The 25,207-nt window shown below is 34.1% G+C and overlaps 1 protein-coding gene and 1 long non-coding RNA gene across 3 annotated transcripts in view; one reads left to right on the forward strand and one right to left on the reverse strand.

Annotated features, from left to right (window-relative positions):
* Positions 1-249: 249 nt before the first annotated feature.
* Positions 250-25,207, forward strand: part of LOC136042239 (Golgi-associated PDZ and coiled-coil motif-containing protein-like) — a 70,630-nt gene continuing 45,672 nt past the window's right edge. For both annotated transcript variants that reach the window (XM_065727181.1, XM_065727182.1), the window contains exons 1-4: positions 250-434; positions 12,031-12,164; positions 15,962-16,135; positions 23,614-23,789. In XM_065727181.1, the coding sequence (XP_065583253.1) occupies positions 347-434; positions 12,031-12,164; positions 15,962-16,135; positions 23,614-23,789 (572 nt within the window). In that variant the 5' untranslated portion in view covers positions 250-346. The remainder of the gene's footprint in view (positions 435-12,030; positions 12,165-15,961; positions 16,136-23,613; positions 23,790-25,207) is intronic.
* Positions 4,569-10,583, reverse strand: LOC136042242 (uncharacterized). The gene is made up of 2 exons (XR_010621208.1): positions 10,382-10,583; positions 4,569-4,796 (listed from the first exon to the last, which is right to left on the reverse strand). It is a non-coding gene; the product is annotated as an uncharacterized LOC136042242 (long non-coding RNA).

Raw genomic sequence — 25,207 nt, forward strand, 5'->3', positions numbered from 1 at the left:
CAACCAATCAATTGTTTCACGCAAAAACACTTTTATATGATATTGATATATATATATGATTTATATTGATATGGAAACACTTTTATATGATGACCTGGTTTGTCACTGTTTCACACGAAAACAGCGGTTGAGCTCAACCACACCGAGAGGTTGAGCTCAAACAGTCTCTTTGGTTGACGCAAAAAAAGGCCTTTAATTTCTTTTTTACTTGAAGCTGGTATTTGGAAGCTTTGGCAAAATCTCAAATACTGACTAACATCTAAAAGATGAAGAAGAATAATTTCATAATGAAATAAGGCCAATTACGCTTATTCTGCTTGGCAAAGGGATATTTCTCTTTTCTAGGATGACAGTACCAACTGCAAGCTTTAAATGGCTGGACATATTAGAAAAAGAATTTGACAAGTCTGCAGTTGGGTTGAGATTACTCTTCCGTAAGTTGTTGGCTTATTTTGTAAATAAATTTGTGGATGGCCAGCCAAACATCTAGCCTAGTTTAGACGCTTTATTTCTTTCCTGGCAATTTCGTTCACCTTCCTTTACCACTTTCCAAGATTGGAAAAAGACCAAAATATGAAAATAGGCTGCTTTTTATCTTCTTTCCAAATATGCTAAATGTTACCTTCCCCAATTCATTTTAAAGCCCTTATAGGGAGAATATTCAAAGTAGCAGAGTAATTAGATAGCTAAGAAACAAACTTACTTTTAGAATCCAAATTTCAGCCTGGGTCCAATTATGATGCTTGTTTCATATGGGAATGCTTATATAGGCCTACCTATGTTAGTGTCAATCTTGTGAAAAGTGGTTGATCTGTCAATTGATTCTACAGTGATCAAATCCAGAATCAATAAATTCATAGGCAATATGGCTAAGGTTAGAAAGAATAGCCTAGGGTAGGCTAGGTCAAAATTGAATTTGTGATGGAAATTAAGGTAAACTTTTCACAGTTCATATTATTGACACAGGGTCCCTATAAGGATAAATATTCATATTAACAGAGTACAATAGCTGGTCAACGTTCCTATTACCTGAACAATTGTTTAGGGTCATGAAACTATTACTAATAGCCTATATTTATTTTGACTTTTGGAACATCTTTTCTCTCCTGCAAAACTACCACAAACTCACCATTATGGAGTTATTCCATCCCAAAAATTCAAACTGAAAATTGATCATCTTTTGGTGAATTTCCACTGTTCCTATTATTTATTTAGGCTGATTCTTATTTATTGAGTCCTATTATTATTATTTAGGAGTTATTTTATATTTGCACATTGGGGGGGGGGGGATAAAGCATAGCATATCTATCAAATACAGCAATGGTTAGTTCACATATTTAATATCTGCTATGCTTTACCCCCACCCCCAATGTGCAAATATAAGAGCCCAAATTTGTTTCTAAACCATTACAATTTTGCAATTTCAAATATCCAATCAATGAAAATGGAGGGGGGATAATTTTCTCTAAAAACATCCAAAATTTGCACAAATTGTCTCTAAAAGCCACAGAGCAATTTTCAGTCTTAAAACATTATTGATTTTAAATTTCCAATCAACAAAAATGGAAATGATTATAATTCTATATGTATAAATACAAGAATATTTGGGCAGGAATAACTCCATAATGGTGAGTTTGGGGTGGTTTTAAAAGAGAGAAAAGGTATTCCAAAAGTAAAAATGCATCTATTAACAATAGTTTCATGACCCTAAACAAATGTTCAGGTAATAGGAACATTGACCCAATAGCCTATTCAGAGGGCTAAGAAACAAATTTATCCCTAGAATCACAAATTCATCAAGAATCAAAATATTCTATTAATTTCAATAAATTTTCTGTTGTTCATATTATTGACTTGCCAATAAAGTGAACATACCACTTGATGCATTTTTTATGTTCTTTGTGAATATAATAATTTATTGCAAATTTAAATTGAAGCACTTTTTGAGCTCTTGAAAATGACCAGAATATTTGGTATAAAAAAGGCTTAAAACATTGGTCCCTAACTCTAAAACATTGGTCTCAAGCTTACTGTTTCATTATAAATCCATTTTTTTAATGTTTTATAATCCATAAGCACTGATTTTCTATAATTAAGCTGGATAAATAAATTTTATTTTGCTGTTTTATTCTTCCTTGACACTGAATTTTCAATTAAAGTATGTGTTTTTTGAAGTTTTCTACAAAATAATACTACATTTTCTCAGCACCAAAATTATTTATAGTAAGGTTAGGTCAAAAAGGGCTTAAATTTGAATTTGCCATGTAAATTTTTCACAGTTCATATAATTGACTTACCAATAAAGTAAATATACCACTTAATTTATTTTTTTATGTTCTTTACAAATATAATAATTGCTTCTACCAGAAATCAAATTTTAGCACTTAGAAAATGTAGCATTATTTTTTTTTGAAAACAGCTGAGAATACATATTATTTGTTGAAAATGAGCAATAACTCATACTTTAGTTGAAAATTTGTCATTTTTAAGAGCTCAAACAGTGCTTAAATTTGAAGTAGAAGCAATTGTTATATTTGTAAAGAACACAAAAAAGGTATCTAGTGGTATGTTCACTTTATTGGTAAGTCAATAATGTGAACTGCAGAAAATTTACTGAAATTAATGTCATAGTTGGATTCTTGATTAATTTCTGATCCTAAGAATAATTTTGTTTCTTAGCCCTCTGAATAGGCTACTGTACTCTGTTAATATGAATGTTTATCTTTATAGGGACCCTGTGTCCTAAAGTGTCACCTTGTTCCTTATTCTTTTGCCAGTTAAACTAAGACTAAACCTTCCCACTTGATTCAAAGTCCAATAGCCTATCAATTTTATTTTTCTCAGACTTCTCAGTAAAATTCTAAACAAGCTACTTTTCATTATTGTAAAAAAGGGCTAGGTTTTTGAAAATGAAACTTTCAGGAATGGGTCTGTAAATTGAAGTATGTCCTGAAAGCTTTTTAGAAGTACCTACCTCTACTCCTTCTCCATCTAGAGGGCACTGCCTTTGTTAACCCTTAAAAATCTTTGTGTTGTAAAAGTGAAACCTTGCAAAATAGATCTTCCACTTAAGTGAAGTGTAAGAAAAGTATTTTCAGCTTCACTTCTTTGTTCAATCCCAATTTATGAGGATTTAAAGATTTGGGATACATTTCCTAACTTAAAAAAAAACAATTGGCTTAAAATTCTACTCAAATAACAGGGATTATAAAACCTGTCAAGTAGGCAAACTTCTAAGAAATCAGAAGAGGGATAAAATAATAGCTTGTCAATATCTTCTCAGAGCATACTTTTGGCCCTGGATTCATTACTGAAAGTTTCATGTTCCTAGCTTAACCCCTTTTCAAGATAGTAAAAAGTAACTTGTCTAGAATTTCACCACTTCTCTGTGCATTGAGAAACTACAATCAAATCCCAACATATTTTTGCAAATCTTTTAGCCCTGCTGTTTTGTGTTGTCAATTTTTTACAGGTAGGTTTTCCATACAAGTATATACAATTTCAAATGTTACAATTTTTGGTGGAATGGCTACGGTAGTGCATCATACTACAATTAAAAAATTTTTTACTACAAATTTTAATGCTGTATCTCCTCTGGAAACATAATGGTAATGCTAATTCCTCTGTTCCTAACAGACCACCACCAGTGATTTTCTCCATTTTGAGCTGTAACATAAAAAAGAAAATTCTCCGGGAAGTTGTTTTAGCTATGTTTATACATTCCATTCTACCCAGATCCAGTAAGATTAAAAGATAAACTGTTGCCAGTGAATCTGATTTGTTATTAGAGATTCACAGATAGTTTCAAAGATTGAATATGGCACACTGCTAATGAATATAGACTAATACCACCTTTTTCATGCTTCTTTGTTACCTATTAGTGTTTATAATTCTGTTTTTTTTTGTCTGATACTAACCTTTCTTTTGCTTCAATCTTGTGTTTTTTCTGCAATAACCTATTCACCTAGTATTTACTCCTTGTTATTCCATAGTGTTTTGTCTAAAAGAAAGTTTGTCAGGTCCTGCATACTCCAAGTCTAGACCCACTACCCTTCACTTGCCTACTTCAGAACAAAAGGAAGTTATTTAGTTTCATTGTAGATAGCCTTCAGAACAAGCTTTCTATTTGTCTGATTACCTAAGAAGTTGATGTTGCAGTAATCATGGAGATTGCACAAATAAATACCTTGACAGCTTTACTGCATGGTAAAATTAGTGGTTATCATAACCCATGATGTTAGTACAGTTAAGACTAAACATATGATGATGAAAATTACATACAATATTGAAAGGGGAAATTGAACTAAATCAAAACACACTATGCACATGCAGATTGTCAAAAGGGCATATCTCAAGAATTGATTTGTGTATTAAGTTGAAACTTTTGGAGAATACTCAAAGGGGAAGATCAGTTGACAAAAAGGTAATATATGTGTATCTCTACTAATGCTAATGCCACTGCTGCTTTACTAATACTACTACTGCTACTAATCTACTCCAACTACTACTTGAACTGTTATCAACTCTTTTTGAACCCTAATCTTGTGTTATGCCATAAAAGAATGTGATTATATGTAAGAGCAAGACCAAAGGTTGTTGCTATTTATCTTAAGTCTCTGACTGTTAAGCCAATTAAAGACTTAGATAAAAATAAACAATCACAGATTCTTAATAGTTGTGCATTTTCTATATAGATGCTCCTGTGTTTTTGACTTCAAATTTTCCTTGGCCATCCTCTCTAAAATGACATCATGATTTTGCAAATTATGATCTTGCCCTCTTGGGTGATTTTTCAACTGAAAGTAAGAGGCAATATTAATACTTAAAATGAATAGGAAATATTCTCTTTGTTCCTTTCTTATTAGTGATATTAGAAAGTCGGCCTGCAGCAAGAAAATCTAGATTTGAACCAAGACAAGTATACATTTTTAGGACCATTACACATAGATATGGTAGGACACAGACAATGCCAATGGAAGAAGAAGAACATTTGATTTTTTTTCTCATTCTAATCTAAATGTCAAGACTGGCTACTTACAATGACAATCTTGAAATGCATTAACATCAATCATGACCCTAAACAATTGCAAAATGCTTGTATTTTTGTTAATTTATTTTTGCTTCATAATATTATGTTTGTTGCTACCCTTTATACTACAACTTAACTTTGACATAAATGTTTATTTATTTATTATTACCAATAGTGGTAAGCATCAATGCTTGTCACTAAAATACAAAATCTGACTGTTGAGCCAATTGAGCATCTAGATAAAAATAAGCAATCACAGATCCTTAATAGTTGTGCATGTTCTATATAGAAGCTCCTGTGTTTTGACTCTGAATTTTCTTTGGTTATTATGCTATCTGATATGACATCATGATTTTGCAAATTATGATCTTGCCCTCTTGGGTGAGTTTAATCTTCCTGAAATTCCTTGTGTTGATGGACCTCGCTTTTGTGGCAAGGATTCTCATTTTCTGTCTGTTCAACCTCAGAACACTCTCAAGAAAATAATTTTCCAATCAACTTGTTTTTGAAATGGCCAAGCTTCTAATATTCTTGATCTGGTGATTCTCAGTAATCCAGACCTGTGTATTAAGAATGAAGTTACAACACCTGTTGTAACCTATTTTAACTACGTCAGAACTATGTTTGCTCATTACCAAACCTTCTTTTTGACAGCAAATATACTTATTACAAACTAGTCTATGAAAAACTTGCAAAAGTCAGTTCAAATCAACCTATTACAGATGATATAGAAGAAAGTTGGTTAAATACTAAAGCTGAAATTTTGAATGCTGAAAACTCTTGTACAAGAATTGTTTGGGCAATTCAGGCTAAAGTTTGCCACTTATCACCACTGAAATTAGTGGAATAGAAAACATTGAGCATGGAAAGGCTATAGAAAAAAGCCTTAGAAAATTATTAAGTCTTATAGACTTTTGTAGCCCAGTAACTAACCCAATGAAGCAGCTGAGGCAAAAGTTTTTGGAAAAGCTGGCCAAAGATATTAAAGATTACCCAAAAAATTTTTGGTATTATGTTTTTCAAAAATGTTGCAGCAGATTTTTAATCCTTGTCATCATGCACAATAGTCAACTTGTCGCTGATCCTGTTGAATGGTTGAAGGTTGACACCTTCAATCATCAATTTTCATCTAGTTTTGCCTCTGATTACAGTATTGTGTTTCCCCCTCCTCCTGTATATTGTGTATTACTCTTGATCAAACCAATATTAATTGCTAATTACCAATCCTTTCTATTCAACTTTTCAAGACAACTTCCGGACTATAAACTGCCCATATCAGTCCTATATTTAAGAAGGGCAGGAAGGACCTTGTTGAATCCTTTTAACCTATAAGCATGACATCAGCAGTTGTTAAGGTTGTTAAAAAATATTTAATTCTGCAGTTATTCAACATCTTGAAGCAAATAATCTCTTGTACAGCTCACAGCATGGCTTTTGTTCTGAAAGATCTGTTGATACCAATCTTCAAGAATCATGTGCCTATTCATAACTAAGTTACTTGATACAGAGCTACCCTGTTTGTCACAAGATACTTGTAATTAAATTACATGCAGTAAAACTTGTAGAGAAATCTCTGCTCTGGATTTTTTTTTTCCTCGCCAATGGTCTCAGCAAGTTCAGCTATTTGATGTTCTAGTAACTACATCTTTTCTTCTTTTAAACAAGTTTTGAGAAGTGTTTCTTAGGGAATATTATTGGATTCTACACCTTTTAACATTTTTATTAAGATGGTCCTCCTACTGTCAGCAGCAAATTAGTAATTTATACAAGCTACCCAAAACTTCTTGGACCAGCCTTTTTATGTGAAGATCTCACCTTTTTACAGGATTATTTTGAACCAATTATGCTGAGGCTGATATCTCTCTGGCTGGGGAAGTAGCTTCAAGGGTGAGTTGTGAGTAATAGTATCTATTCCCTGTTTGAAAGGTCCAGGCTTACTTCTGCTGAAGGACTTTTACTGAACCTAAGTTGTTTTGTGAATTCTGCATTCGTTACAGCGTTTTCTAAAGTCAAGGAATTCCCTTCAGCCAGGAGTCTCTCCCTGAATGTCTGGTTTTTTATTCCAAAGACAATTTTATCACGAGTCATCTCATCAGTTTCCTTGTAAAGGTAAGGTTTGCCTGATGTCTAAGTTAGTAGTGTATTTTCCAAAATTCGCCTTCTAACTTGTATTTTTGAAACTGTGCTAGGAGAGGCTCTATTTTGTGAGTGTCACCATCCTCAAATTCAAGGGTATCGAGAATTTATCTATCCTTTTTTTCCTGTCCAAATGAGAAGGTAAGCACTCAAAGATTTTTCAGTTTTCCCAGACAGTGGTCTGGCAAACATGAGTTGTGCATGTTGCTCAATTTGATTCCATCCCTCTGGGAGGGAACTAGAGCCCAAGGGAAATATCCATAGTAGGCTGTTGAACATCCTTTGTAACTCGGAGAATCCCACTTTTGTCACCATGGAATGTTTGTATTCATAGGATTTAATGACTCAGGCCACCTTCAAAATTAAGAAACATATAAGCAAGAAACTCTTTCCGCTCATTCCTCCAAAGTAATTAGTCTTCTGTACAAAGGACTAGTCTGACTCAAGCTCAAAGCTAGAATGTTTCTAGTCTTCCTATATTTTAAAAAAGGCATTAAAGCTCTGCAAGCCACTAAATGGTGGCAAATCTGCAAACCACTAAAGCCACTAAAATGGTATCTGGCATTCAAAAACTTTCCTGCCCTGCAAGAGTTCCTAAGCTGAAACTTTCAACACTTGTCCACAGGAGAAAAAGAGAAGATGTCATTCTAACAAAAGCCAACATCTCTCCCAGCATAATTTTCTGTTGGTGGCCCTGATTCACTTAAATCAAGGTGTTCTCTTGTTATCAGTGTTTCCTTTTGGAAGCAGACCTCATGTAGGAAAGTCAAAATCCAGTCAGAATGTACTCCTAGATTAACATGAGAGCATCTTGGCAGTCCAAGTAGACAAGTTGAGCTTAAGCTGGCAAATTTATTGTTGACAAAACTTTGTTGGTTTTACCCTAAACCACATTTTAAAGCACATTTTTCTTTTTGGTATTTGTTTTGGCTTTTCTTTTTGGTATTTCTTTTCAGCTTCCAATCTCATAAGTTGACCATACTCTTTAATTTAGGGCTATGTATGTATGTATGTATGTATATATTTATTTCCCATCAAAAGAAACAGATAGAATTTAAGATAAAAAAGCAAAAAACACACTACAAAAGAATACACAAACATAAGAAAATAAAGAACAAATGGATATCTAACTACAAAAAACAAAACCTATTACCTCAAAATAATTGCCCAAGGATGAGTAACAATATTAGAGTTATATCTGGCGATCTGGGCTATTATCGCTTCATCAGGGTTGATAATCCCATACCAACTTGTCACAATACAGTTACTTGTCCATGGTGGAAACCGTAAGAGGTACTTTGCATATTTATAATATGTAGACCGCAATTCTTTCTTATCTTCCTTTTGGAATATCCTCCAAATGGGACTTAAATACATATAATGGGGTAGTGCCATTGCATTATACAGATGGGCCAAAATCCACAAATCAAACTGACGCTTATAAACTACAACACGGCTATACGGTAAAGAGATCCGTTTCTGCAGATGACTCTGCAAAAGATGACGCGTTTCAAGCATAGACCAACCAATAGGCATCCCCAAATAAACTATGTGTTCGGCAAGCCGAACAGTAGCACCACCCAGCCTAACATCAACAGCAGACCATTGCTTAGCATTAAACAATAACAAATCTAATTTCTTTTCATTAAACTGAAGGCTTATTTTTCCATATTCTACTTGAAACTGGATAAAATTCTCCTCTAAATCGCGAAGGAGGTGGCTCAGATTAAATACATCATCTGCATAGCTTATTAACGATAGATCAATCCCTCTCAGGATGTATGTCAGATTTGACTTAGATTGCGGTTTAACAATGCTGTTATTAAATACAGTAGGTGACGTCAATGCACCCTGCCTTACACCTTTTTTAACGGGAAGCACCGGGTTATTTGTCAGGTTTAGTGTTGTTGGGAGCTTAAGCCTAGCTTTTAAATTTTGATACATATCATATAAAGGGTTTAACATACTTGGGTCAACACCTGCTTGGCATATCTAAAATAATCTGCTCATGAATTAGTGAATCGAAGGCCCTTCTGACATCATACGCAGCGAGAGCTATGCTCTCACCGCTTTTCTCAGCATCTATCAAAACCAAAATAAGAGCAGAAAGAGCGTGACCACAACCTAGACTAGGCTGAAAACCGAATTATGGTGAGGAACTGTGCATTTTGACCGCAGTTCATCAACAGTAAGTGCCTCAAATAACTTACAAAAAACTGTAGCCACAATGACAGGTCGGAATGACAAGCACTGGCTAAGAGGCTTTTCTTTTTTAGGCATAGGTGTTAATATTCCTATTGAAAAAGAATCAGGCACTATACCCAGGTTAAAAATCATTTGAAAAAGCAGGGCAAGGTGCTCAAGGAACAACTCGCTGCAAAACAGCAGGCGCTGAATTGATATAATATCACAACTGCGCGATTTCTTTTTTTTTTAGTTTTCTAATAGCAGTACAGATAGAACATCTTGTAATTATAACACCCGGACTGTTTTCTTCTCGCTTACATGAGAAGAAATCATCCAGTTTCACACCGAAACTTTTTTGTAGCCTGATATCAAGAGCCGAAAATTTATTTCTATAATGCTGAACCCAATTATCTCGAGATATTGAGGTCATTGTTACATGAGATCTATATCTGGACCCTTTAAAGGGACGGACTATGGCTTCAATTCACTGAAATCTAGGGATGGTGAAGGGGTGTATTTGAGAGATTTTACTAATACGGATATTTATTTAGCGTTAGTTTAAGCCAATCCAATCAATGATAGCTGAATCCTGGTATTAGTAAAGTTTCATTGTGAGCAGGGATTAGTAACATAACCTATAGTGCTATATTCAAATCTTGTGTAATCTCCTAAAGCACAAATAATTTTGTTTATTAAAATATGAATTCTTTTAAAACTTTGCACAAAAGAACAATAGCCATGAGATAAATGCTGACATAAGAGAGTGGGATAATACCATTAGAATTTTTGGGGGCCTTTCATTCTTTAGCCTTCTTACAAGGCTCAGACCTTTGGCTACTTTTGATGATAAAACGAAACAATTTCAGAATTAAATTACAATTGACATAAAAACTATTACTATCAGACATTAGTGTATTCCCACTATTCAGATAAATTTTGTTTTATATAAGATAAGGATTACCAAACGCAAAGTTTTAAAATATGTCTTAAAATATTGATGAAAAACACACTTCACCTTGTAAAACTTACCAATTTATCCAGGAATTTATTAGGCATTGTGAACAAAAACTCACTCAAGATGAGGATCTGTAAACATAGTGTTGTCAGCAAATGATTTTGCCAAAGTAATGTACCAATGACTTAAAAATGCACCAGTCTATGTGAATCAGGTACAGTAAGAGTCTTAGTACTAAAACTTCTTGAAGTGCAACCATCAATGTTCACTTTTTGCCCTGTAAGACAAGATTCAAACACTTTGGAAGATATATCCCGTGTCCCTAAACAATTTAGCCTACTCAATAAAATATATCCAAAATAGCAGTATCAAAAGGTTTAATGAAATCAGTGTATGTTCAAGAGCATAGTCAGGATATCTAAGAGATAGTAGAGTGGTTGGAGAGTTGACTGATCTTCTCTCAATCCATATTGTGTTTTGGTAAGAAAACTTCATAGGTTCAAGTGATTTTTTTTTATCTCCTAAACTTATTTTATATCTTCTATTTATATTTTCTTTTATTTTATACTTCTTTTATACTTTTTTTTATACTTCTATATCATCTATATTTTTTATCTTCTATCTTTTTATCTTGATTTTATTATCTTCTTTTTTTACCTAACCTTTTTATATAGCTTGGAGAATAGAGGCAACATCAAAATTTATCCTCAATTTGAGAGATCTGAGATCTGCCTTAGATCTCTTTTACATGAAGGGATAACCATGAATTCTTTGAAATGTGAAGCAATTTCAAGCTTTTTGTGATTTTCCTGATTTCCAACAGCCTATTCAGAGTTTTAGTTTGCTTGAAACAATCAATGATTTTGTAAATGACTTTGTTATAAGTTACCTTTAGTTTTCTCTTTATTATTCTCAAATTTCTTCTTGTAATATTCTTGGATATTGCTGAATAGTCATTGCTGAATAGTTTGATTACAAAGTTTCTTAAATTCTGTGCGGGCCTCCTGGAGCTCTGAAATCATATCAAGTATATACAATTCATTTCTTTTCTGCATTAGACAAAGAATCTTGTTTGGAGTTGATTTCTTTGCTTCAAATGCATTGACTGGATATGATAGTGATTTTATTTTTATTAAATCAAATGAGAGTTGTCAAAAATCTAATTAAGAAACTAAAGTTTCTTGTTAGTGCCAGTTTTAATAGTACAGTATTATTGTGGGGAGGGGGAATCAGACTATTTTTTTTTGTCAAGGTACGGAGTTTTAAACTTTAGGATATTTTATTTTTAGGAGTGATTTAGGGGGTTTCTCCGCCCTTTGAGAAGGGGTTACTTATAAAAATACTTTTACGGGTAATTTTAGTCATAGATCCCTGATATTTATTGAACATCGAATATATGCTGAGACTAAAGACTTGCTTTGCACTGTATAGATAAATACTTGGATTGCATTTGTATGAATTTAGACAAGTCCCTAATCAAAGATTTAGTTTTTAACTTAAATTGAGTGAGTGCCCACTGTCATCACCACTAAGATTTTGACTATATGGACATACATAATGTCTTACTTAATTACATCTGCTTATGTGGGGGAATTCTAGCATGGAAAAATTAAGAAATAAATAACTTGAAATAAAATATCTTGATTTTCAGCCTCCACCCCCACAAGAGATCATACTTAGGTGCGAAATATGGTCTAATAGTAACAAATCATTTTTTTTTCAGACGACTTTGACTCAATGTTTGATGAAACAGACTTGGCAACAGAAGGTCAAGAAAAACTTGCTGTTCTCATTTCGTGTTTTTCACAGCTAACACACAAGGCTCAGACCATATTTCAAACAAATGCAAAATATGAAGTTAGTCTTTTTTACTTCTTGCAACACACAATAAATTCATCTTTACCAGGGCTGTCACCAAAAGCAAAAATAAATCACATTTTCCTTTAGAAAAATCCCCCCCCCCCAAAAAAAAGTCACCAAAGGCAACTCAGTGGTGAAAAACTTTAGGGAAGCAAATACATCTGTATCTATCAAGAAGAGTAAATGGAATAAATAAATGGAATAAAGAAGAGTAAATGGAATGAATAAATAAATATTTACTCAAGAAGAGTAAATAAATGGTATTTATCTATAATAACCGATACCAAATTGCACTTTATCAAACACTATCTAAGCCTCTTAAAGTAATAAAATCAAGCATTACCTAAGCCTCTAGAAGTAAAGTTCCCTGGAATGAAATGCACATTTTTACTTGAAAATACAAAAGATAGCATTAAAAAAGGTAAAAATTTGCCAGTTGTTATAAATGTACTAATATCAGCAGGAGTACAGCATCCTATCAGTCATTTCAAAATACCAACAACAAAGTTAAAGGGGATTGCTTTTTTTGGGCTAGGCAGCTGAGCGTTTGAGGACAATTATCACCTTGTTTTTCCAAGGTGAATCGAATTCCAGGAGCAGAAGTGGGAAATGCTTGTGACACTATCTTGTGCCTGCATTTTTAAACCTATTTCTTAGGCGAATTTATATTTGCTATTGACAGATGTTCAGGTGGATTTATGTTTGCTTCTGATCTCTACTTGTCTGCAACACACAGGGGAACGTTTATCATACCAAAAACTCAGTACTATCATACCACCTTAGCACTAATTACAGCCCCCATTTTAAATGTTCATTTCCAGGTACTGCAAAATCTTAGACATCAAAGACAAAAAGGAAATTGGTTTGACAAAGATTTCTTTGTCTACAGTAAATTTTGATATTACTTTGTACCCATATCTTGGTAAATGGCTGGTCTTCACAAATTTATTTTGCATGTAGTATCAAATATTGTCCCCATTTTATGTATGTATTTTCAGTGGGCATGTATTTCTACAGATTATTAGTTGACAAGCGTCAAACATTTGTTATAAAGCCAATTACCCGTCAATTACCTGTAATTACCTGTCAATTACCCAAGGTCAAAAAAATAACGACGAAGACCACACTGCCTTTCCATAACAAGCACAAAGTATAAACAACAGGGACATTCTTTCAAGACAGTAATAACCACTGAATTGATTTCCACTGAATTGAAATGAAGCTCCCTATTGTTTCTACTTTGTGTTTGTTTCCCAAAGTCAAGATCCCCCCCCCCATTAGATTTTGGTAAAATGATAGACCTGGTAATAACCCCAACATAAGATTGATACAGCCACAACTTTAGCACTTGTTTTTGATTGTATGTTTGTTGTTTCCAAAAAGATTTGGAAGCATGTTGATAGGCACAAACCAACCTTCCCACATTCTATTTCGTGTTTACACGTATCAACTCAGAAGAAATAAATCATTGTGATACTGTTACTTCATTTAGCTGATCTCAATTTGTACTACAATGGCACTTGATTTGTGCATTCTCGAAGCTTACAATATTTTGAACAGTTTGGATGAAGATGGTTTTTCATGTATAAAGATGAAACTTAGTTGCTTAAAAAATTTTCGACCCTTTTATTTCAAAACTAATTTTTCTATGCAAAAGGCTGTATTTTTCTGAACTAAATCAAGGTTCACCGAAACCTCTACAGAAAAATCGAAGTCTAGCAGAAGTAATATTTAGAAGGAAACAAACTTCCACTGAATCAGTATTTTCTATAGTAGCAAAAGGGTTACTTCAAGCAATAATCTAAAACTAATTGAGCTTTGAAAAGAAGGATTTTGTGGTGATGCAGCAGTTTGTCAATTATTTTGACAATTTCAATTATGATATATAAACATTATAGATATTATAAAGACATATTCAATTATGTCTACGGGCTATTAGCAACATACAGCTGGTGCAAAGAATCAGCAACCAAGAGCTGATGAAAACATGCGGACAAAAGAATGATGATTCCAACATGAGCAAGAAAAGACGTCTCAAGTGGCTAGGTCACATAATGAGGCGCCCAGAAGAGACTCTGACACGCCAGGTACTACTAGCGACCCCCAATTCCTAATGGAAGAAAAAACCGGGTGGCCCGGTGAAATCTTGGCAGAACATTGTTAGAAAAGATGCCGAACGGCTTGGGGGATTTCAAAAGCATGGTCACAAATGGGACAGGGAGCGGCTGGAGTTTCTTCAACCACTCACAGAAGACCGAACCCAAATGGAATCATTTGGTCCAGCAACTTCTTGATGCCGAGTTAGGCTGAATAGCCTAACTCTGTGTCTTGTCTTAAGTAAGTATAGGATAAAATTAAAATATTATAGGATATTGAATTAAGAATAAGGAATAACGTAGTCTAAGGCTTCCAGAAATACTGGTAAAACGATGACTGGGGAGAAACCTCCCCTCTATCCCAGATAAATTTATGTACCTGTTTTTGAGCCATTTTTCTTCGGAAAGGAGGGAATACATCATAAATGGCTAATTTTAGACAGTAATGCTCATGAATGACAGGACCAGTAATAGTTAAGACCAATAATTGACAGAAGACTATCAGCTCAACGTAGACTTCTTCAAATTCTTAGGCTGCCGGATTAGGCTTTCAGAAATGCTGGTAAAACGACGATTGGAGGGAAACTTCTCGTTTATCCCAGAGTAATCTATATACTTGTTTTTGAGCTGCTTTTTTCTCTGGAAGGGTGTATCTAAGACTAATTCGGGAACGAGACAATGACCAAAACGAACGGTTCTTCTCTTTCAAAATTTCACTTACTTGTTTATTTTTTCCAAACAGAGGACTAAACTTGTATTTAGTTAGTTTTTTGATCAAAAATGTTTTTATTCAATTTTCTTTCATAAATAAAAAGATGACAGCAGAGATTTATGGAATGAGCTTCGTGACTTTTCTTATCCGTGAAACTGTGAACCTTGAAGCCAGAAATTTCTTTTCCTTACAATGTCCCGGTCCTTTATTATAAAAACATAAAAATGTGGGAATATAGATATTCTAAAAAATGTCTCGTTATTTTTTGAGATATCGAATAGCAATGAGGATAAATAAGAAGACTGGCAATTATCATCTGATTGTATGTTGCAACAAAAAATGCTTTCATTAAAGTATTAGTTAAAATTGAACTATACTCTGCATAGAGAGTGTTGGCTGATGGGGCAATAACCCCCTCTTATATAAGATAATTTCTTTTCATTTTAAGTTCTTGTGTTAATCTTAATTTTTATTAAAAAAAGAAAGAATGAAATTAAAGAACAATCGTCAGTTTTAAAATCGAGCAGAATTTATTTTGTGTGTAAAAGAGGGGAGGGGGGCTTGGGATAGGTCGTCTTTTAAGATCTAACACAATTTAGCATGATGTAAACCTTTGCATAATGAGTGTATCTTTTTTCAATAAAATATTCTGAAGTACCTGCACTATGGGAGGGGGGGCTGCATCCCCATAACCCTGTCATTAGTACTGAGCTTAACTTTTGCAAAACAATGCATCACAAACCAAAATTGTCACTGATAAAGATGTAGGGGAGAGTGAAGGGGGGGGGGGTTGCCATTTGGGCAAGTTAAATAATTAAACGATGTCTACTATCCATCACAAAAAGATTGATATCTTCTTTTGACTGTGAGGAACTGTAGAAAAGAAACTTAATAAAAACTAAAAATTGATCTACACAATATATTTTAAGAGTAGTGGTAAAGGTTTTAGAGTTCAATCAATTCAACCAGAATTTAATTCATTTTAGGCTGAGATGCTGCATATTCGTGAAGATTTGGCAGAAGCTATAGCAGCTAGAAAGTCTGCTGAACAGCAGCTTTCAGACCTACTTGTTCAAACCCATGCAGCCCAACTTCAGATGCATTCCAAAAGTGGTTCAGCGGCTGTTCTTACAGATGCAGAAGCTATTCTCAAAAGATTGGTAAGTGTACTGGGTAAGCAATTTCATACAGACAAATCTTCTCAAATACTGTATTTGAAAAAAAAAAATGTAGCTTTCTGAATGTAGCTGGGCTGAAGCTTTCAGGAATCAAGTGAAATATCAAATCTAGTGAGTACTGTAAGACATAAAAAATGAAAATTTCTTTGTCCCCTGGAGCCTTATCGGTTCTATTCATACCTGACAACCAAAATTTTCTGCGATTTTTTTTTTTTTAATAAAATTTTTAGGCCAGTCCCTCCCTTTCTTTAATGCTGGCACGTTGATCCATCAAGATATCTCCGTTGAGCTATTCCCTGGAGCCATCTTAGGTCTATTCATAACTGAAAAAAAAATTTATTTTACGATTTTTTTAAATTATAAAGTTTTAGGTTGGTACCACCTATTTGTTAATGTTGGCACGTTGAACGATCAAAATACCCCCATTGAGCCATCCCCTGGAGCCCTCTTAGGTCTATTCATACCTGAAAACCGTAATTCTCTATGTTTTTTTTTTAAAGTTTTTAAGTCAATATCACCTTTTTGTTAATGTTTGCATGTTGAGCCGCCGGGATATCCTTGGTGAACTATCCTCTGGAGCAATATTAGGTCTATTCATACCTTAAATCCACAATTGTCTATCATTTTTTAGTCTTGTGGCCAGTACCACCTTTCCGTTAATGTTGGCACGCTGAGCCATCGGTATCCTTGTTGAGCCATCCCCTGGATCCATCTTAGGTCTATTCATAACTGCTTAACATAATCTTCTACCATTTTTTTTATTATAAGGTTTTTAGGTCATGACCACCTTTTCGGTTATGTTGGCACGTTGAGCAATCGAGATATCCCTGTTGAACCTCGTTGATACCTGAGATATCCCTGGAGGTATCTTAGGTCTATTCATACCTGAAAACTGTAGTTTTCTAAGATTTTTTATTTCATAAGTGTAAAGTTTTTAAGTCAGTATCATCTTTTTGTTAGTGTTGGCATGTTGAAGCACCAAGATAAATAAGTACATTAATTTAATTTAATTATTTAATTAATTCAATAATTTAATTAATTTATTAAATTTAATTTAAGTTTAATAAATTTAATTTAATTGTTTTAGTTTAATTCATTTATTTTAATTAAATTAATTCAGTTTAATTAATTAAATTGGTAACGCTTTTCAGCCTTAAAAATCAAAGAATTAACAGTATATTATTCTTTAAAGTGACTGCACCCACTCCAAGTTCAGTAAGTTTAATATTCACTGTTCTTGGTCCTTGAGAGTCTTGGAACGTTTCATCCACTTAGCTCAGTTACTCATTTTACCTCCACCAAGGTTGGCTCTTGAAGCAGAATATTATGTTACAACTGCATCGGTCGCACCGTGTTTCAGTTCTTTGGTTGCCTTTCCTGAATTAAGTCGTCATTTTGCCCGATTATCCTCCTGAAAATAACAAAAGATCTATGAAAGACTTCTCTGAGACCCCTACTTCCACATCCTCTCCACTGACAAAAATGTTTCAATTGGAAATTCTTAATTACTTCGGTTGGTTTCTGTGTATAAGGAAGAGATAAAGAACAGAATAGATAGATAGGTAGATAGATCATTTTTTATTTGCAACAATTAAATACATAAATATGACAAACCCGTGCACATGCCTGGTGGCATACTTTATTACTGACAATGTTACAATGTTACATACACTAAAAAAATAAAAACTAGCACTGACAATGTTAAATACATTAGAACTGACAAAATAAAAATAAATCAAGCCAAACTAAATACAAGCCTACAGAATCAGCATAAATATACAAAAAAAAATAATTCCCCGCAACATTTTAAACACAAATCACCTAATCTAAGGGCTACTGCCCTTGTTAATAGTCAAAAGTGATTTGAGGGTGACTAACCACTCACCCCCACCCACGCCCACCGTTTTCCCAAACCCATCCAATCAAAATTTTGAGGCAGCCATTTTGTTCAACGGAATTGAAAGGTCCGAAAATTATGTCTTTGAGGATGACAACCCCCCACAGCCCTCAGGGCAAGGTTTACAAGTTAGGTCCAGGGGGGATAAAAGGTATATATAGAAAGAGTGATCGGAATGAACTCATTTAATTCGAAATCAGAGGTTTTACTGCTTTTTTTTAGTTTCGGAGTCATCAGAGGGTGGATACCCCCCCCCCCCACACACACACATCGTATTTTACCGGAATGCATCTGATAGAAATTTTTAGATGGCCATTTGTTGTCGCTAAAACTTCGAAAAGAGGTCATTCGATTGGAAATTGAAAGGGCTAGTGTCCTTTTGGTAGCCAAAAGTGATTGGAGGGCAACTAATCCCCCTCCCACGCCCACTGTTTCCTCAAAGAATTCCAGTCAAAATTTTGATTTTTGACATTTTGTTCAGCGTAGTTGAAAGGCCCAGAAATTATGTCTCTGAGGATGACAACCCTCCACAGCCCTTAGGGCAATTGTCATGAGTTATGCCCTGGGTGCATAAAAGGTATATATAGAATGGGTGATCGTATATACTTTGTAGGGCGCTCATTGGAGTGTTAATCAGAAGTTCTAGTGCCATTTTTAAGATTCAGAATGACTGGAGGGTGGATACCTCGCGCCCCCCTCCTTACGTCATTTTTTCCCAACATGCATCTGATAGAAATTTTGAGATGGCCATTTGTTGTCTTAGAAACTTCGAAAAGAGCTCATTCGATTGGACATTGAAAAGGCCAGTGTCCTTTTGGTAGCCAAAAGTGATTGGAGGGCAACTAACTCCCCCAACTAACTCTGCCCACCATTTCCCCGAATCCATCTAATCCAAGTTTTTAGATATCCATTTTGTTCAACGTAATTGAAAGGTCTAGAAATAATGTCTTTGAGGATGACAACCCCCCCCTCCACACCCCTCGGGGCAAGGGTTGTAAGTTATGGCCTTGGGGTATATAAGAAACAAACACACCTCCGCCACACCTAGTATTTTCCCGAAATGCACCTGATTTTAATTTTGAAATGGCCATTTATTGTTATAGAAACTTCGAAAATAGCTCATTCGATTGGAAATTGAAAGGGCCAGTTCCCTTTTTAATAGTCGAAAGTGATTGGAGGGTGATTAACCCCCTCCCACACCCATCATTTCCCCAAACACATCCAAACAAAATTTTGAGATAGACATTTTTTCAACGTAATTGAAAGGACCAGAATTATGTCTTTAAGGATGACACCCTTCCCCCCTCCAAAGTCCTCAGGACAAACTAAGTCATGCCTTGGTGGCATATAAACTATATAGAAAAGGCGATCGTATAAATTTCAGAGGGGGCTCTTTGGATTGATAATCAGAAGTTTTAGTGCTCTTTTTAAGATTTAGAGTGATCGAAGGGTGGATACCTCCCCCACACCTCGTATTTTCCCGAATTGTGTCTAATTTTAATTTTGAGATGGTCATTTTTTGTCGTAGAAATTTTGGAGAAGACTCATTCGATTGGAAATTGAAAGGGCTACTGTCTTCTTTTATTAGTCAAAAGTGATTAAAGGGCAACAAGTACGCCCACCAATTTCCAAAACACATTTAATAAAAATTTTGAGATAGCCATTTTATTCTGTATAGTTGAAACGTCTGGAAATTATGTCTTTGACAACTTCCATACCTTCTCAAGACCCACTTTGCTGAAAAAAGAAAAGAAAATGGCTGTGGATTATCAGTTTAGTATACATATGCTGATATATATTCCTGAAAGTTTTAATAATTTTTAATTTATTAAAGTTAAAATATTTTAAACATATTTTGTTTATTTGAAAAATTCAATAAATAACCGAGTCAAACTCAAAACGAGAAAAAATTAACATAAGTAGGGCTAACAACCCCCACACTTTCTCAAGACCAGAACTTAATTCGCATTTTACTGAAGACAAAATACATTTAAAATGTCTTCACTTTATTTTTACTTGTTTAAAATGTTTTTACTAGATATGTAAAGGAGGAAACTCGCCCCCTGGCACTCCAATTACAGCACGAGTGTCTCGCGTCCTTTTATAAGAGGAACAAGAGATTAGTGGGCAAGCAGCCCTTTTCTAAAGCCCATTCATTTTCGAAATGCGTCCAGTCAAAATTTTGAGACAGCAATTTATCAAGAACGGCCGGGGATATTAAGTTGAAACTTTTGGGGATACTACTACTAATACTTCTGCTCTTACAAATTAAATAAATAAAAAAAAGTATAAGTTTATCCAAGTTGTCAAGAGCTTAGATAGAATCTTTTGACAATGATATTAATTTTATTTTTCAGGTTAACTTCAGAAGCTATAGAGATAAATTAAAAATACTGTTCGTGTCAGGATTAAAAAGTTGTTGAAAAAGTTTCTCCAACATACAAGTTGCAACCCATACTTTGGATTATTATTATAGAAGAAAGCTGAAAAGATATCTAATATTTTTTTTACATGAAAAAGGCTATGTCAATAAAAAACGAACAGAAGTTAATTTAAAAAACCTTTTCCACTAAACGAGTTTTTTTAAAGAAAAGTAAAGAGCTCCGTTAAGCCAAGAATGAGCAAAAATAAAGTCAAATAATCATCCTAGCGTAAAACTACCACAAATCACTATCAATACATAAATGAAACTCAAAACGAACAGAAAATACAATAAATAGCCAAGTCAAACTAAAAACGAGCAAAAATTAACATGAGTAGGGCTGATAACCCCTATGCCCTAAGACCAGAACACAATTTGTGCTTTACTGAAAACAAAAATGTTTGAAATGTTTTCATCTTTCTGATTTTCATAAATGAAAAATTATCAAAACCTTAACGAATAAATGTGAGTTTATTTTTGCTCATTCTTGGCTGAATGCAGCTTCTTACTTTTCTTTGAAAACTTGACTTGTGAAAATAGCTTTAAAAATTAATTCTAAAAATGAGAATGTTTAAATTTAACAATATTTCTACAATTTTAATGCAAGACCTAAAATTTTGCAAATACTATTTATAGAGTAGTATCGTGAAAATCAATTACTTCGCCTGATTTCTGTTCAATTTCACTAGAATAAGTGTTTTTTGCGTGCATTGTTATTTCTTTCTTTTAAAAATTCCAGCTTAAGTCTGACTTTTCAGATTAGGTTATCGGTCGAAAATATTTTAAAACATACTCGATGTCTACATCTATTCCTACTGTGATTGGAATTTCCTTCTAGAAAAATCCTAAAGAATTTACATCGTGCAATATTTAATCTAGCTTGAAACATGCGCGTGTTTGACTCTTTGTCAGGAAATTTAAGACCTAATTGTATCGTATTCAAGCAGTCATCTACTTTTTTTAACTCTCTTCTAGGAGCCGACTTTATTCTAATGGTTAACAGCTTATTTAACAGACTAGTCTTAGCCAATGCCAGTTAGGAGTCATCTTTTTCAAAGTCGTTGACTCTTTAATTTTAGGAATGACCAGAGGCATTGGTTTCAGACAGGTTTGTTTGCATGGCTGACTCCATATTTAAAGAGTCAGCCACCAAGTCGCTCTTGACCAACCAATTTTACTTATTTGACTTCTCATTTGAAGAGTCGTAGTCATCCTTATCTACATGGTTTGCTTTTTGCCCGAAGAGTCAACCATGGAGTTGATCCTTGTCAATCCTTCTTCTATTGTTGAATCATTTACCAAATTCTGTTATTTCTTTCTTATAAGAATCTCAGCTAGAGTCCGACTTATTTTATATTTTTGTTTTGTTTTGCACAGTATCTGTTTATTAATTGTTTTTACATTCAAGACTAGTGAGCTGGAAGGCTTTTTGTCCGAGGAGTCAACCATGGAGTTGATCCTTGTCAATTCTTCTTCTATTATTGAATCATTCACCAAATTCCGTTCTAGCTATTTTTCTATTTTTGTTTCGTTTTGCATTGTGTCTGTTTATTAATTGTTTTTACATTCAAGACTAGTGAGCTGGAAGGCTTTTTGTCCGAGGAGTCAACCATGGAGTTGATCCTTGTCAATTCTTCTTCTATTATTGAATCATTCACCAAATTCCGTTCTAGCTATTTTTCTATTTTTGTTTTGTTTTGCATTGTGTCTGTTTATTAATTGTTTTTACATTCAAGACTAGTGAGCTGGAAGGCTTTTTGTCCGAGGAGTCAACCATGGAGTTGATCCTTGTCAATTCTTCTTCTATTATTGAATCATTCACCAAATTCCGTTCTAGCTATTTTTCTATTTTTGTTTTGTTTTGCATTGTGTCTGTTTATTAATTGTTTTTACATTCAAGACTAGTGAGCTGGAAGGCTTTTTGTCCGAGGAGTCAACCATGGAGTTGATCCTTGTCAATTCTTCTTCTATTGTTGAATCATTTACCAAATTCTGTTATTTCTTTCTTATAAGAATCTCAGCTAGAGTCCGACTTATTTTATATTTTTGTTTTGTTTTGCTCAGTATCTGTTTATTAATTGTTTTTACATTCAAGACTAGTGAGATGGAAGGCTTTTTGTCCGAGGAGTCAACCATGGAGTTGATCCTTGTCAATTCTTCTTCTATTATTGAATCATTCACCAAATTCCGTTCTAGCTATTTTTCTATTTTTGTTTTGTTTTGCATTGTGTCTGTTTATTAATTGTTTTTACATTCAAGACTAGTGAGCTGGAAGGCTTTTTGTCCGAGGAGTCAACCATGGAGTTGATCCTTGTCAATTCTTCTTCTATTGTTGAATCATTTACCAAATTCTGTTATTTCTTTCTTATAAGAATCTCAGCTAGAGTCCGACTTATTTTATATTTTTGTTTTGTTTTGCTCAGTATCTGTTTATTAATTGTTTTTACATTCAAGACTAGTGAGCTGGAAGGCTTTTTGTCCGAGGAGTCAACCATGGAGTTGATCCTTGTCAATTCTTCTTCTATTATTGAATCATTCACCAAATTCCGTTCTAGCTATTTTTCTATTTTTGTTTTGTTTTGCATTGTGTCTGTTTATTAATTGTTTTTACATTCAAGACTAGTGAGCTGGAAGGCTTTTTGTCCGAGGAGTCAACCATGGAGTTGATCCTTGTCAATTCTTCTTCTATTGTTGAATCATTTACCAAATTCTGTTATTTCTTTCTTATAAGAATCTCAGCTAGAGTCCGACTTATTTTATATTTTTGTTTTGTTTTGCACATTATCTGTTTATTAATTGTTTTTACATTCAAGACTAGTGAGCTGGAAGGCTTTTTGTCCGAGGAGTCAACCATGGAGTTGATCCTTGTCAATTCTTCTTCTATTATTGAATCATTCACCAAATTCCGTTCTAGCTATTTTCCTATTTTTGTTTTGTTTTGCATTGTGTCTGTTTATTAATTGTTTTTACATTCAAGACTAGTGAGCTGGAAGGCTTTTTGTCCGAGGAGTCAACCATGGAGTTGATCCTTGTCAATTCTTCTTCTATTATTGAATCATTCACCAAATTCCGTTCTAGCTATTTTTCTATTTTTGTTTTGTTTTGCATTGTGTCCGTTTATTAATTGTTTTTACATTCAAGACTAATGAGCTGGAAGGCAAACGCCTAGAAATGTCCAACGAATTCAAGCTAGATTCTAAATTGAAGCTGTATAAAGAAGAGAATGAAAATTTACGTGCCTATGTTACAGCACTTCATGCTGAAATTTTTGGGGCAAGATTAGCAGCGAAATATCTGGACAAAGAATTGGCTGGAAGGTTAGTCTATCTATGTATAATATATCTATATATATCTACAATATAAAAATGAACTGAGCAGGGGAAACTTTCAATCAGTAGGCCAATTAGGAAACGCACAGGTACTTTGGCAAAGCCATCAGTTATGCTATTTTTAGTGCCAGTTCTAGCTTACATAACATTGAAATAAATGGGATAGGGGGACGGGGGAAAAAGTAAAAACAGCTGTAAAACCAAACTGGATAAAAAGGGGTCAAAACGCGTGTGGTTAATAAGAAATAATTGCTACTGCTGCTACTGGGATTACTGCTATTACTATTAATATTATCTCTAGTAATATCAATACTACTACTGCGACTACTATTATAACTATGCCTAATGGTGTGAATGTGAAATTTTCAAGGAATTTCGATGGGCAAAAGGTAAACTAAGGTAAGGTAAACTAAAGGTAAGGTAAACTTCAAAGGCAAACTAAATGAGAACACGCTGCTGCTAGTAGTACTACCGCTATTCAGTGTTATTACTATACTACTAGTGTGACTACTATTAAAACTATGCCTAAGCGTATGAAAATAAAATTTTCAAGGAATCTTAGGGGGGAAGGGGAACTGAATCACAACATGCCGTCTGTATACAGGTTGTCAAAAAGGTGGAACAGCAATATCTTAGGAACAGTTTGATGTGTGTAGTTGAAACTAACAGGGATTGTTTTTAGGGATTTTGAGCTAAGTAAGTAAGTAAAATATTTATTACCCGTAGCTATAGCTTTAACTACAATTGATTTTACTGCTACTTCTGCTATTAGAACTAAGGATATTAAGGAGGAGAATCTCGTATATATATAAAACTGTGTGGAACTTATTTGAAACACAGTATGCTTACCTAGGTTGTCAAGTGGACGCTTCAGAAATGCTTCAGGAATGGTTGATGATATTAAGCTGAAACTTTCAGCGCGTGTTGAAGAGGATGTTGAATAAATCAAAGGTGTTATGCGCATACTACTACAAATGCTGCTACAACTATTGTTACTGCGCAAGCTAAGGGTATTAAGGTGAAGCTTTCAAGGAATATTTAGAAAGGTGTTGAACTCAATTTAAAATAAACTATGAGCATGTGAACTTTCAAAAAGGTGACACTGCAATATCTGCAGAACATCTTATATTATTAAGTGAGACTTTCAAGGGTAAGCTATAGGGGATTTTGAACTAGCCAGAAGGTACCATGTGTAAACTTTTAATACTGTCACTACAGTTACTGTAACTAATGACACTAAGGGTATTAAGGTGAAACTTTTAGGGACTTTTAGGAGGAGTTTCAATTAAACGAAAAAACTGTATGCATACAGGTTTTCAAAAGGGCATATCAGCAATATCATATGCAGCACCACTCTACATTAGCTAGAAATATCATTGAAACTTTTAAAGGACCTTGTTCGATTC

The sequence above is a fragment of the Artemia franciscana genome, unplaced genomic scaffold, assembly GCF_032884065.1.
Source record: "Artemia franciscana unplaced genomic scaffold, ASM3288406v1 PGA_scaffold_89, whole genome shotgun sequence".
Classification (NCBI taxonomy): Eukaryota; Metazoa; Arthropoda; class Branchiopoda; order Anostraca; family Artemiidae; genus Artemia; species Artemia franciscana.